The 14,183-nt window shown below is 43.2% G+C and overlaps 2 protein-coding genes across 2 annotated transcripts in view; both read right to left on the bottom strand.

The window, feature by feature from the left end:
* The window catches only part of PCP4 (Purkinje cell protein 4), a 51,600-nt gene extending 49,336 nt beyond the window's left edge, over positions 1 to 2,264 (bottom strand). Inside the window, exon 1 of the mRNA XM_074156086.1 lies at positions 2,182 to 2,264. Coding sequence (XP_074012187.1) covers positions 2,182 to 2,190 — 9 coding nt within the window. The 5' untranslated portion in view covers positions 2,191 to 2,264. The remainder of the gene's footprint in view (positions 1 to 2,181) is intronic.
* Positions 2,265 to 2,309: 45 nt separating this feature from the next.
* The window catches only part of IGSF5 (immunoglobulin superfamily member 5), a 51,730-nt gene continuing 39,856 nt past the window's right edge, over positions 2,310 to 14,183 (bottom strand). Inside the window, exon 8 of the mRNA XM_074168028.1 lies at positions 2,310 to 2,561. Within this exon, the coding sequence (XP_074024129.1) occupies positions 2,310 to 2,561 (252 nt within the window). The remainder of the gene's footprint in view (positions 2,562 to 14,183) is intronic.

The raw sequence follows: 14,183 nt of genomic DNA, 5'->3' as shown, positions 1-14,183 counted from the left end.
ATAAGTTAACTTTGCTTGAAGCAGTAAAATAAGAATCCATGAAAAGTCTCAGCAAATAACTTGAGAGATATGAAAGCACTCTTCAGAGTTCTGGAATCTCATTTCAGGCTCCACTCAAATCCCGGCGATTGTTAACATAAACCAAAAAGCCTTCCCACCCTCCCAACACCATTCTATTTGGGATAATCTTTTGATGGCTCTAGATGAGCCTCTTTTCAATCACCCCATCCTCAGATTTTTTAGCAGATTAGAATGAAGAAAATAAAAATATTTTTCAATTACAACATTACAAGTGAAATCCACCAAGACCTCCATCCAAATACAGCAAACAGATTTCTAAGGAGCTTGCTTTCTGCTAATCTGTTTTGCCTCATTTTTTAACAACAGTCTTTTGCAGTGAGGTGTTTTTGGGGTGCTCCAGTTGCTTCCATCTGCATTTTGGGAAAAGAATAATCTTTTGAGTAACAGCTGACAGGCAAGTAACAGCAAGGAAGTTTTTCTTCACCGGAGCTGTGAGTGATAAACTCACCAATATCATCACTTGAATGGCAGTAACAGTAGCACCAAAGACATTGAGTGCAGTGTTAAGTGTCATATGTACAGGGCTTAGTGCTGCATCCGAGAAAGAGACATCATTTCCATCTGCAACGGTTTGCTAGGAATACTGGTCTGTGAGGCTGAAGGAAATGTATTATGAATAGAGAACCCCTATGCTGGTATTAGGGATGATCATTGGGACTTTTAAAATCCACAAGGCACACAATCTAAACTATGAAGGGGTAATAGCTGAGCAAATAAAACCCAATACAGGGCTATTACAAGAGTGCCTTGCACAGTTACATTAAGTACGGCAGTATCACCCAATCATTACTCCTCACAAGAAGATTTTTCCCCAAACACTATCTTTAAGGAGGAGAACAGTGGTGGTGCATCTCACCTAACACTTCAGCTAGCCTGGGTGACAAAGGGACAGTGACTGCAAAAAAAACCCCACAGTGCATGAACTCTGTCCAGTTGATACAAACACAGGCAGCAGTCGAGAAGTCACAAAGAGCCTGGTGCGTTACACCTGGACTGTCCAATCTCCACAAGCAGAAAAGCACAATGAGGATTTCTTCTCCTTTCCCCATTTAGCCTGACCTGCAAGCCAAGATGTAAGCTTCTCCTCTGAAAGCCCTGAACCGGAGACCGTGCTACTGCATTGCTCTGCCTCAGGTTTACACCTCATGTCAACATACAGCAGAGAATAACACCTGCACGACAGCTAGTTCTCTTGCTGCTAAGAAAAAAAATACCCATTTGTTAATGAGACAGCAGGTCTTTTATAACAGGAAATAGCCTCCAAAAACAGGAGCTGGGTATGGTGTAATGACAAGCATCTCGACTGATTCCCAAAGAAAGAGTTGCACTAGAGAATGTGGGATCTGCTGGCTGAACCTGCCCAGCGTTTGACTGACTACACTGTCAAGTAGTCAGCCTGCCTAATGACACTTTTAAAAACAAAAATGCTAGTTTGCCCCAGAGAACTTTTCCACTGAAAAAAAAAAAAAAAACCACACAAAACCACAAGCAAAAATTTTCAGCTTATTTATTTACAACAGTACAAATGATCCTTACATGTTTGGCACTATTTACATTTTTTCCTTAATTGTAATTCTTCCCAGGCCACTATTTAGAAAGTTTACATCAACATCCAACTAAAAGCAGGGCATTTTTTTCCACGAGCTCTGGCAGATAACTTCCACACAACTTACTAAGTCCTTCTTTCTGCATAGGAAAGCATTAAAGACATCTTTAAATTATTAGGGTTTTTAACTAAACGATTCCCCACTGGTGCACATGATCCTTCAAACGGTAAAACATCACCTTGGTTTAAGCTCTGAAGGAGCACACACACCTGTGGAAACCTGTTTATCAGAAGACAGGGTTTATATTCCAGGCTACGTATTTCAGACTCCCCACCCAGCAAAGAGACACCTCTCACTCAGGTCCACCGGCTCTACCGGGAAGCACAGCAGAGCCTCACCGGGCTCCCAGCCCGGGAAACACCCGGCCCTCCCCACCTGCCCTTCGGAACGGGACGGATACGTTCAACGCCAAGCGCTGCCCACCCTCCAGCCTCCCGGGCCGCTCTCCGAGGGGTTGCCGCGCTTCGCCCGCCCCAACCCAACGGCCGCTCACCTCGCTCATGTCGCGCGGTAGCGGCACTCAGCTCACAGCAGCCCGCCCGGCACAGCGCTCCCGCCCGCCGCCCCGCGCCGCCCGTTAAGAAGCGGCGCCCCGCGCCCAGCCCGGCCCGCGCTAGCCAATCAGCGACGCGCCCGCGACGAGCCCCCTCCCCGGCTCCGCCATCCGAGAGGGTGCGGCGCCCCCTGGCGGCAGCCGCTGAGGCGCGGCAGAGGGTGGCCGGGCCTTAGGGGGGTCCCTGTCTCCCACAAGCGGGAACCCGCCCCCGCCACTACTTCCTCCTCCTCCTCCTCCTCCTTCTCCTCGGCCGAGCGGGCCTTGAGCAGGACCTGCCTCAGGAACTGCTGGGGCCGGAGCTCCGCTGCACGCTCGTCCTCGGCAAACAGTGGTTAGGCACACCGGGAGTGCTGCTTTCCCCACAGGCCCGGCAACAAGAAGCTCATCTCTTTTCCGGGGGTGTCCCGGAGCATCCCTGCAGAAGGAAGGGACACTCACCGAAGGAACTGCTACTTCAGCTTGGGAGCTGGGGATGGAGTCCAACACCCAGGTCGGAGTGGGAGCAGCCCTGCAAATAGCATGCGCTGGAGGTAGCCTGAAAACGCATATTAATGCATACAGATCGGATTAAATGGTCAAAGTTTCGCCGCTTTCTCTACTGCCTGGCTTTGTTCGTAATTATTGAGGAGCTCAGCAAGTCACAATGTGAATCTCGCTGCCATTTCTGTTGAAATATATAGCATTTCTTCATCTAGGTACTTTCACAGGTATATGGAAAAGAGCCCTTTTGGTAATTTTTCTAAACGAGTAATTAAAACAAAACTTTGGAAAGTGTGCTGTTATACTCCAGCATCCATCTTTTGATGGAGCACAATGACTATATTTGGCAATACACATTCAGATGCTCTGACTCATGTATCTGTGGAGAAATATAGATTCACTTTGCTCTGGGAATGCATTTAACTCCCTCAAATTTTTCTCAAATCAATAAAAAAGTTAAAGCATTATTTTGGAGAGCCTGAGAAACTTGCTAAATCTTTCCACTTCCAGGGACTACCTTGCAGCAGCCTCTTCTCTTCATCAAAACCTATGTTCAGGGCCAGTCTTAATAGAGATGGTGAAAACAAATTTTGAGAGACCTTTCTGGAAACCACCTTTCCCCTTTGAGTTGCAGAGGCACAGGCACTGCAGCTTCACCTTCCCGTACCACCCACCAGGAGATGCACAGTGACGATCAGGCAAACTCCATGGTGACTGGAAAAAGGGAAACCTCACACCCATTTTTAAAAAGGAGGATCCTGGGAACTACCAACCAGTCAGCCTCACCTCTATGCCCTATAAGACCATGGAGCAAATCCTCCTAGAAGACATCAAAACATATGGAAGACATGGAGGTGATGACAGCCAACATGGGTTCACCAAGGGCAAATTGTGCCTGAATAATCTAATGACCTTCTACGATGGAGTGGCTGCATCAGTGGACAAGGGAAGAACTGTGGATGTCATCTACCTTTGATATGGTCTCCCACAACATTCTTGCTGTTCAATTGGAGAAATATGGGTTTGGTGAATGGACTGTCAGATGGATAAGGAATTGCCTGAATGGCTGTGTCCAACAAGTTACAGTTGATGGCTCAGTGTCTGAGTGGAAACAGTAATGAGTGGTGTCCCTTAAGGGTCCATACTGGGACCAGTGGTATTTATATCTTCATCACCTGCACCCTCAGCAAGTTTGCAGATGACAGCAAGCTGAGTGGTGCAGTTGATTCACTAGAGGGATGGGATGCCATCCATAGAGACCTGGACATGTGCGAGAAGTGGTCCCATGTGAACCTCATGAGGTTCAACAAGGCTGAGTATAGGGTCCTGCACCTTGGTCACGGAAATCCCCAGGATCAATACAGGCTGTGGGATGAAGGGATTGAGAGCAGCCCTGCCAAGAAGGACTTGGGGGTGTTGGTGGATGAAAAGCTGGACAGGAGCCAACAATGTGTACTTGCAGCCCAGAAAGTCAACTGCATCCTGGGCTGCATCAAAAGCAGTGTGGCCAGCAGGTCGAGGGAGGTGGTTCTGACCCTTTACTCCACTCTCTTGAGACTCCATCTGGAGTACTGTGCCCAAATCTGGGGTCCTCAGCACAGGAAAGACATGGACCAAGTCCAGAGGAAAGCCATGCAGATGATCAGAGGGATGGAACACCTCTCCTATGAGGATAGGCTGAGAGAGTTGGGGTTGTTCAGCCTGGAGAAGAGAAGGCTCCAGAGAGAACTTGTTGTGGCCTGACAATACTTAAAGGGGGCTTATAAGAAAGATGTAGAGAGACATTTTACCAGGGCCTGCATAGGGCTGTGGATATGGTGGTGACACAAGCTGGGGCAGGAGCTGACAGCAGGAGGATGGTAGATGTGTGGTTTGCTTCGTGCTTCCTTCAGGGTGCTAGGAAAGCAGAGGAAGTTGAGGGCATGGGTTGAAGATGGGCACTGGAGTCCTCAGCCAGAGAAGGAGGTAAATTGTCTCTGAAGAGGAAAGAGTGCTGCCTTTTATTTTGCTCGATTTCCCAGTTTGGCAAAACCCAAGCTGCCTACTTTTGTGAATGCATTCATATCCATTTACTTGGACTGATAAACATCTTCTTGTATCAGCTCAGAAACTTGCTGCCCTGACTTCTGGGAAGGAACAAAATGCTAAATTGTGATTTATTCTTGCTCTGGAGAAACTTGCTGGCTCTCAACAAGGAAAGACAGTTCTTCTCAGTCACTGATGTGATTACTAGTCTGAGCCAGCCACTGGGACTTTCACAGTCTTTATCTTTAGTGAGGATATCTGGGATTTCTGTCTTGCAGGGAAGTAGAGGGGTGGACAGCATTGTGTGAACCCATGCAGTGTTGATCCAGCAGCAGGAGGAGGACTTTCATTTGCCCTGTTAAACACAGCGGCATGTTTGCAGTTTGTGACATTATTTGACTAGTATTTGATCTTCAACCTGAGCCAGTGTCATGTTTGCAGATATGCATAGTTCCTTTAAAAAACAGTTCACAGCACGAGGGGGTTGGAGAAGAATCACCTCACCAAATACACGGATGTATGATTTTTAGCTATAGGTTAAGTATGAGTCCTGCCGTTCACAACTGGGGATCACAACGCTGCAGTGACTATACTTTTTATGAATTTGAAGCCTGAATAGAGGTTCCTCTTTTTTTTGGTTTGTTTTGTGGTTTGGTGTTGGTTTTGTTTTTGGTTTTTTTAGGTTGGGTTTTTTTGTGTTTGTTTGTTGTTTTTTTTTTTTTTGCAGCTTCTCCAAATTATGGTAATAAAATAGAGGGGAAAGACCCCATTTAAATACCATCTTTGGTCCTCTTTTATTATGGTGATATTCCCAGGACCTCCGCCAGTATCTGGCATTTTTTACAATTTACATTAATTGTCCCAGCTCTTCTGGTGAGTAGACCAAGTGGTCAATAAGCACAGTAAGAGTTCATTGCATGAGTAGCAGTTTGTTCTGCAGCTTCAGGAGTGTCAGTACAGTGTAAGGACCCAAAGGGAATATGATGAAGTTCAGCCGCTGAAGAAGCTTTTGGATTATGTGACAACATTTTCCAGTGAACAATAATTGTGCGTACAATGCATTAGGATTCATAATTCTGACAGGAGTGTCATTGGTCTGTCAGCTTATGGGCACAAGGCACAAATTATTAAAGGGATATTTCTGACCAAAGGGCTCACAATCACATGGTAAGTGATACAGACCGCTGAGAGAAAAATCTTTTTGGTTCCTATTGACATTGATAGGAGTCCTATTGCTCTCACTTCACCATTAAAATTAATGTGTCAAATTCAAGCAGAAAATCTCCTGGTGACAATTCAGGCTGTGCTCCACTGTGCACAGAGAAACACATTAGCAGAGAAGGCTCTTTGCATTAGATTCAGCAGGGGAACATAAAATGCTTTTATTTTCTGACCTGTTTTGAGGAGTTCACAGCTTCCAAGAGAGGCACACTAGGGAGCACACTGAGTTATGTCTGAAGAAGCTCAGAGGTCCCATGGTACTCAGGCCCGTCCCCTCACTGCAGCGCCCAACCACTGCAGGATATCCCTGGTGTCTCAGTTCAGTACCTGCGTGCAGGAGTGATGTGAGCTGCCATTTTGAGGAATGAGCTGCTCAAATTAGCTAGTGGGAAAAATGGAGAAGGGTGGAAATCCCTCCCTTCTCAGGGCCTTGTGTTAAATTTGAGTGCATAGCCAGGTGCCACTCTTTTCAAACACAGCACCAGGCATGGTCTCTTCTTCTACAGCAGTGATGCTGATGGTGATGGCTGTGCCCTCCATGCAATGACTCTCTGCTCTGAGGACAACTTGCATGTATCGCAGCATGCAGTCGCAGTATAAAATGCCTAAGCCACCCTCAGACAAGTTCCTGAGTGAGCAGATGACTCCTCTCTCCCTGATGAAAGCCCTTGACCTTCAGAGATGCATCTGTTCTCCCTCTCCCTCTGAACAAATCTTGTTCCCTGCCTCCCAGGTTTGCGTATCATACGCTGGAGAAAACTTCCACAGCCAGCCAAAGCAATCTAGATATAAACTGTGAGCTGAAATGTTACATGGCTCTCCTGCTTCTTAGCGTGAATTTCATAGCTCTTGAACAAACACAGACACACAGATACATCCTAATCTTGGGTACAGCCTGAGCTCTGACATTTGACTTTATGAGCCAGCTTAGTTTGATACATCTTGAGTTCTGGAAACACATCAGCAATTTGAATCTTTCAGAAGGCTTTTAGAATAAAGATAACCTTAATATTTGTTTTATTTATATTCTGTCATTTATGCTGCCTGATGACATCAAGTTTTAGTTTTGAGGTACCCCTTTGCTGGCAGCCTTTCTAACCTATGGCAATCCTTTAACTTAAAGGTGCCCCAAAGCTCAGCTTTTACTTAAGTGCACAGCTAAGTAGTGACACTTCTAAATAGAGAAAATGTTCTAAGCTAATCTATTTTCAAGAGCCATTATACTCTGAAAATTGACTATTAAAAAACCACCTTCTTATTCATCATGTCTGCACTCAGTATGTGTTCAATCTTGTCTGCTGGCATATGACTGCAATTTTACTGCCTTTTACTCCCACTTACCTGAAAAACTCAGCAGAGAGGAGAGCATCCAAGTTGGATCCTGAAACAGAAAGGCTCACAGGCTTCCAAGGAGTTTCACCTGTGCAAGGGGACTGAAGGCAGCTCTCCCCTGCAAGACTGAGCAATCCCTAATTGGAGAACCATGTGTTGCATATAGGTAACGAAAGAGCTAATTGTACCTTCAGTCTTTGTAACTGACAATGACATACAATTGCACGCTCTTGCTTCACTTCAGATCCTACCATTGAAGGTGCCTAGTAAGTGAAGTGGTTTTATTAGAAGTTAGCTAATAGCTAACAGAATCGCTGCAGAATTGCTTCAGAAGAGACACTAACACAGAGTGCAGAGGAAGATGACTGCTTAGGCTGCTATATTTTTCAGTCAAAATTTGATTCAAATCAAATCCAAAAAGAACAAAATGAAAATATGGCGGTGCTTTGAAAGGTGTTCCATATTCCATCAGAGCAGAGCCGCTCTGTTTGGTAGAATATATTTGAATTTTGACTGTGACTGCAAAAACTGAAGTTTCCCAGTGCTTGAGATTGGTACACTGAAGTGAAACCTATGCCTCTTGCTGGTTTTACACTCTATGAATTCTTAAAGAGAAGGAACAATTTCACACAAACTTTCTGGGGAAAAAAAAATATCTGTGTTGCAGCTGAAATCAAGGATGTTGATTTCAAACAGAAAGCTTTCATTTCAGAAAGATGTGTGTCTTTGAATACTGGAAAATAGAAGGGGACTGGAACACGACTTTAATTACAGAGAATAGGATGTAATTATAGGCTTTGGTTTGCTCCTTTATAGTAATACATTTAACAAGATTAGCCCTAGACACTCTATGATATATGACTGGTCGTATCATACATACCAGCTGATTTGCCCAAGTGAAAAAATTAAAATGTAGGAAAAAGACAATTTCTACACGCTTAACTTCCATTAGTATGCCTTTTTACCTTTTAATTAGGAAGCTAATAGCTGTGGGTAGTTAAGCAACAAAATACCTTTGAAGATCTGGGCCTTAAGGTCTTTGTTACAATCTAACCTTTGTTCCCATGCAAGAAGAATGAGTCAATGGTTCCAACAAAATCTTATCGCTGTCAGTGTCACAAAAATACCAAATATAATTTGGAAAAATTGAATCCTTTCTCAGGAGAGTTGCATGACATGACTTACTGTACAGTGTGAGTCATCTTCTATCAAAAAAAAAAAAAACAAAACCACCCAAATATAAGCATTGATTCTTCAGTCTGGCCAAAGAATTTTGAAGGATGTAATTCACAGAGGTGTCCTTAACTTCGGTGTAAAGCAAGCTGTTCTCAGTTTAAGCCAAATTCCCTAAACCTTTCAAAGCCTGAAGAGGATTGTGGGTTTTGACTTTTTGATTGGCTCTGTTTTACAGGAGCCAGAGGATGTGAAAATGTATAGCATTCACATGTTACTTGGCACTTACCCATGGCAGTTAACTTTTTAATTAAAAGGTAAAAAGACATAATAATTATCAGTTAACAATTTTCAATCTCTGTACAGACAAAGGAATTAATGTGATTATAAAGATCCACAACAATTATAACTTGCAGTATGGAGAGAGAAAGAAGTTTAAAGTATAATCCTTTCCTTACTTTACTTGAGTGACTTTGGGGAAATTAAGTTTAAGGGAAAATTCCCTGTGCTCAGCATCTCTTTCTGTGCCTTTTGGATTAAACAAAGGAAGCATAGGACAGTCTCACTGGTTTTTGACCATTGCACCAGGATCAGGGTTTGGGGAGCCTTTTCCTCTTTGTATACACCCTAAATCCTTATTCAGCTCAGAGCATGGTTCTACAAGGCTCCCAGCTTCAAAAGGGCTAAAGTGTATGGTAAAGGTAACATCCCTGCCAGTATTAACCTCTGCACGAAACTCAGGGATCACAGTTTTCTTCCCTACTCCAGCTGCAGAAAACTGGTTTGACCAAAACTGAAGGGTAGTGCTCCAAGACCCCTTCCACTGTGCACCACCCAGCACTGCTGCTATGACTGCTGGAGCTGCTAGATTATTTTTTTTCTTGGTCTCCATAACAGTATAAAGCTGAAGTTCAGAAAGGTTTCTACCCTATTTGCTTTTCATCTTTAGACAGAGCAGAGGCTTCAAAACAACCCCTGATATTTTTGTCGTAGCACTCCCAAATTTTGCCAGATATTTTACAGGAAAAAAACAAGAAGTCAAGACATTCAAACCCTTTTTTTCCATTTACCCCAGAAACCTTTTAGTGCTGTATTGATGCTAATTACACAGAACATATTCCAGTAAAAGGAAGTTAAAGTCACCAGGTCAAGTGGTCTATAATTAGCAGCTGCCAAAATAAGGATAGCAATGTGAACATACTCCATCTCTGCTCTTCCCTCATGCAAATACATGTTGGGGTTCTTCACTTTCTCAGAGGGCAGGACCCTGCCTCTGTTGCACAGGGTGGACCAGCTTAGGGCATGGATCAAGACCGAGCATTTAGCTGGAGAAGGAAAACCTTATCCATGTTAGGGCTCACACATAGGAAAGTCAATAAAAAGGAGGATTTGTCTCTACTACTAAATATCTTCTTTAAAATATATTTGTGGATTGATACGTGAAGCTTTGGAGTTCTCAACCTCAGCTTCTGGGGCCTTTTGACACTTACGTACCTGTTTTTTAAAGGGAGCTGATTAGAATTAACATTACATAAAACATTGGCTGGAGGTAGGAAGGAAGATATGGACTTGATACTTCAAGAGGTCCCTTCTAGGCCTATTTCCTACATTGAGTTTATTCACAAAATGGAATCTCTTCCACTTATCAAGGTGAAGGTATTTACTTAATATTCAGAAACTGAGCTAGTCAAGGTTAAATCTCTCCTTTTAGCAACAGTTAGTTTGCCGAGAGGAGTATGAGGCGTGGAAAGAAAAGGAGACACCAAGTATGCAAGAAAACACCAGCTCTGTGTGTTCAGCATCTAAAAACCTAAGCTGATGAATAGGTAAGGCTAATTTGGCTGAATCTTTTTAAATGAAATTATTTGCATTTTTTGAGAAAAAATGGAGATGGAAATAAAAGCAACTCCCAGCTGACTGATGGGAATGGATGACCCCTCACTAAAAGCACCTTACTTTTAACAGAAAGAAATGCTTAGTTCTGTTTCCTTCATCCCTCTTCTACAATGTCTGTGTTACCAATAATAACACCTCGCTTAGCTGTTTCCTATGGGCTAACAGTGACATTTCAGTTTAATGGCTGATGACTTTTCTGAGAGCCCAGTCCACCTTCTGCCCTTGCTAGAAAGTGCTCTGTCTCTGACCCAGTATCTTTAATTCAGGTGTTATTAAGTAAAAGTTCTCGTAAAGGTCAACATAACTCTAAAATAGATTCATGAACACAAAAGAGACGTGATTCTCTGTCCTGACTCACTGCAGTGCCATTTTACTCAGCACAGAGTTTTCCTTGATGGTATTTCCAAAGCACTGCCAGAAGATGAGCTTGCAAGGGCTGGGCTCTTGGGGATTCCTCTGTGGACCATGAAAGGACAAGTTTCCCCTGAGGGAATTTCAGGATATAACTGACCACCTGATTTATATCCTAGTAGAGCATCTCTCTCTGTCTCTCTCCCCCGCTGCCTCTCCTTTAACTTTCTAGTTAGATGAGGGAAAGGGAAGCACGCAAATCTATCTTTTAGCCATTGTGGATATACGCCTAAGCTCTGGCGCAGAAGCCCTTCCCCTGAGTCTTCTACGGATGGCAATGGGGGAGGATGAAAACAAGACCAAGCTGTGGGATCCCCCAATTCCAACCTCACAGGCCATGTGTCTGGCACTGTGCAGCTTCTACAATTTTTTCTTCTTATCCTCCCTCTTTAAAATACAAGCTAGGTCACATGTAGCTTGTTTAATACTTGCTGCTGCACAGAAATTAAAAATAGCTGCATTGTGTTACTTAGGACTAGAAAAAAAGCACGGTTAGATTTAATGCATTCTTATGTAGTTTGTTAGTCCCTGTGCAGCTCCAGTGCAATAAAGCATAGAGGGGTCTAGCGTTTACCTAGTACACTATGATTTCACCAAAACAGAAATCCAGCACGTAGTCCCTCAAATGATGAGAAAGAAAATAATTTTGAGTCAATTAAAAGCACTTCAGGGACTACGGTGGACTTGGCAGCATGATGGAGCACTGGCTCTGACCCTAATGGACTAACTAGCTCTGATCTCAGCTGCAGAATTCAGTAGTAGTCCTGGATTTACATTTTTGCAGGCATTTTGTTTTTATGAATAATAAGTAGGCTCATTTATATAAATTACTCGAAGGAGTTTGTGAAGGTCAGTGGAATCTAATCCAAGGTTCTCTTAAATATTTAGTTCATCATCTCTTTGTATTTAAAGTTTCAGAAGCTGAAACTTTAATGATGTTATGCAACTGTAAACAGATGAGTTCACCTGATATTGAGGAAGGGAAGGGTATTAAATAACATACCTCTTATCCAGGAAAGGCCAAAAACTTGCTAGCTGCTTTTACAGAGGACATTGCCATTTTGTTGAGCATTTATCTACCTTGTTTCATGTTTCAAACAGATTCATAGAATCAAAGAATAATTTAGGTCAAAAGAGATCTCTGGAGGTCATCAGGGTCCCCAGCTCACTGAGGGCCAGTGTCAGTGAGATCCTTCTGTTGCCTCAGGAACAACTAGGAAATACAGCCCACATAAGGAAACGTAGTGCAACCATTTGAGATAAATTTCTGGACAGCGTGTGCAAGGGATTCTGACCTAGAGCCTGGAAATTTTTTTTTGTTTGCATGTGTGTATTAGCTTTGTCAATAGTTCATTGTTATGTTGCCAGGTGGCATGGAATTAGATATGTGAAAATATTTTTATACAAATTTTGGATGAGTAAAGAGGGCTTCCGTGCGTACAGTAAATAAAATAGTTCACATCTCTAGCACATTTTCTGTATTTGCAGGAATATCTCAGTAGTCCTACTGCACACTATCAGGGTTCCCACTGCCATCTGGTCCCAAGTTGTTCCTTGGGTGGAGAACCAGCCTGTGTAGTTACTTGGTTGTGGAGTCATATCAGAACACAGCTGTGCCAATCTCCCCCTGCACATGCCTCTTATTGGTGCATCTCTAGAGGCCACAGCACTTCTTCGGCTTTAGAGTGTGCCCAGGTTTTCTGGGAGGCAGAAAACCTTCAAACGCAGGGCCTGAGGGCAAGGGCTGCCTAATGTGGGACCTCTCTTACCCTGGTGGGGGAGGAAAACCCTGCCAGTCCTGCACTAGCCTGTACGGCTGAGTCAGGATCTTTAATGAATTCTGAAGCTTTACTTCCTAATGGGATTTTCTGTTATTGTTTGTTCTTGAGAGCTCAATTTGACGAGGTACTGATCAGGGCAAGGACTGAGAGTAGGTGAAAGCATATTGTATACATATCCTCAAGCTCTTGGGTGCTACTCACTAATACCTCATTAAGCAGGATGGTTAATTACACTCTCAGTACTGCATCTGTAAACAATTAGCTACTTATCTGCTTAGACCACATTTAGATTCAGTATTAAAAAGCAGTGACAAAATACTAACCTATGCACCATATTATCAGCACTATATGGGGTTCAGTGGGAGAAGGCAATTATGATTAGTATAAAACTGGAAAAAAAGTAATGCAGGATTTGACTCCTGGGAGAGCCGTTAGCAGAATAGGCCAGTACCTTGTCTCAGTCACTCCGGAGTGTCCGAGTTCAATGTAGTGTCTTTAAACAAAATCATTTCAAATGAATGAAGTTTGGTTTACAACAGCAGAAAAGACATGAGAGTCAGCTTCTTTCTGCTTTCTGCTGCTGAAATGTAACTTTCGCTCCTTTTCCCTGTTCACCTTCCTCCCTCACTGCTGCAAAAGAGGGGCAACTATTTTGGACTGGGACCAAGAGCATTGCCAGAATATGTTTCTTGCTGGTTTCAATAAATATCATGCAAAGAGATCTACAAGCATATAAACATCCCAGCTCAAGTCCCTTTCCATATTAGATGTTTATTTCCCTTGTTCCATTATACCCGTTTATAATTTAAAGGAGGACATGACTGATGCCTAGAGAACAAAGTAACCATTATGTCCTTTGGAGTTTTTGTGCTATAAATTACCTTGGCCATAAAATACATATTAAAAAATTTACCTGGCTATTGAGAATTGCCACGGTCTGCACATTGAAATGCCAATTCTAACCCAGGGGAAGGAATCATTAATTGGGTAATGAAATTGAAAGCCTGATAATAGATTTATTACTTAAATTGTTGATTATGCCAATTGACCTTTTAGTTAGATGTTTAAGCCTTCATAAAGTCCTCTCGCTCCTTGACAGGAAAAAACCAACAACCCCGTGCTAGCAATTATATTCATTTGACAACTGTGTTTGCAAAGCAGAAAACACAGCAAACGGAGCAAACTGAGTTCAATGAACTCTTACCTATGAGGTCTCCAGCATAACATCAGCTCAGGCGGCGTGAGCTGAATACTCTGCACTGTGCACCTGCGGCAGGAAAAACAGTACAGTTACAGCCTGGCACCTATGTGTAAATCGTTGCAATTACAGGCTATTAATTGATGTTTTGAATTAACTTGGTCAATGACCCACGAGTGTGTCTGAAGGCAGTGCTTCCCTGGAAGACAAACACACAGAAAATGAGACATGGCATGCCCTGTCACTCACTTGCCCACTGTGAACTTTTATCATTAAGCAGCTACAAAGGGCACAAAAGCCATAGTTGTCTATTAGGCAAATCTTACCCCATGGCAAAATTAACAAATACAAGCAAAGGAGTGACTTAAGCAATGTAACATCAGTAACCATAGCTCATGGCTCTTCTTACAGTTTCCATTTCA

The sequence above is a fragment of the Numenius arquata genome, chromosome 1 (genome assembly GCF_964106895.1).
Source record: "Numenius arquata chromosome 1, bNumArq3.hap1.1, whole genome shotgun sequence".
NCBI lineage: Eukaryota > Metazoa > Chordata > Aves > Charadriiformes > Scolopacidae > Numenius > Numenius arquata.
Note: the sequence above shows the minus strand (reverse complement) of the source record. Positions and strands in the feature narration are given on the sequence as shown.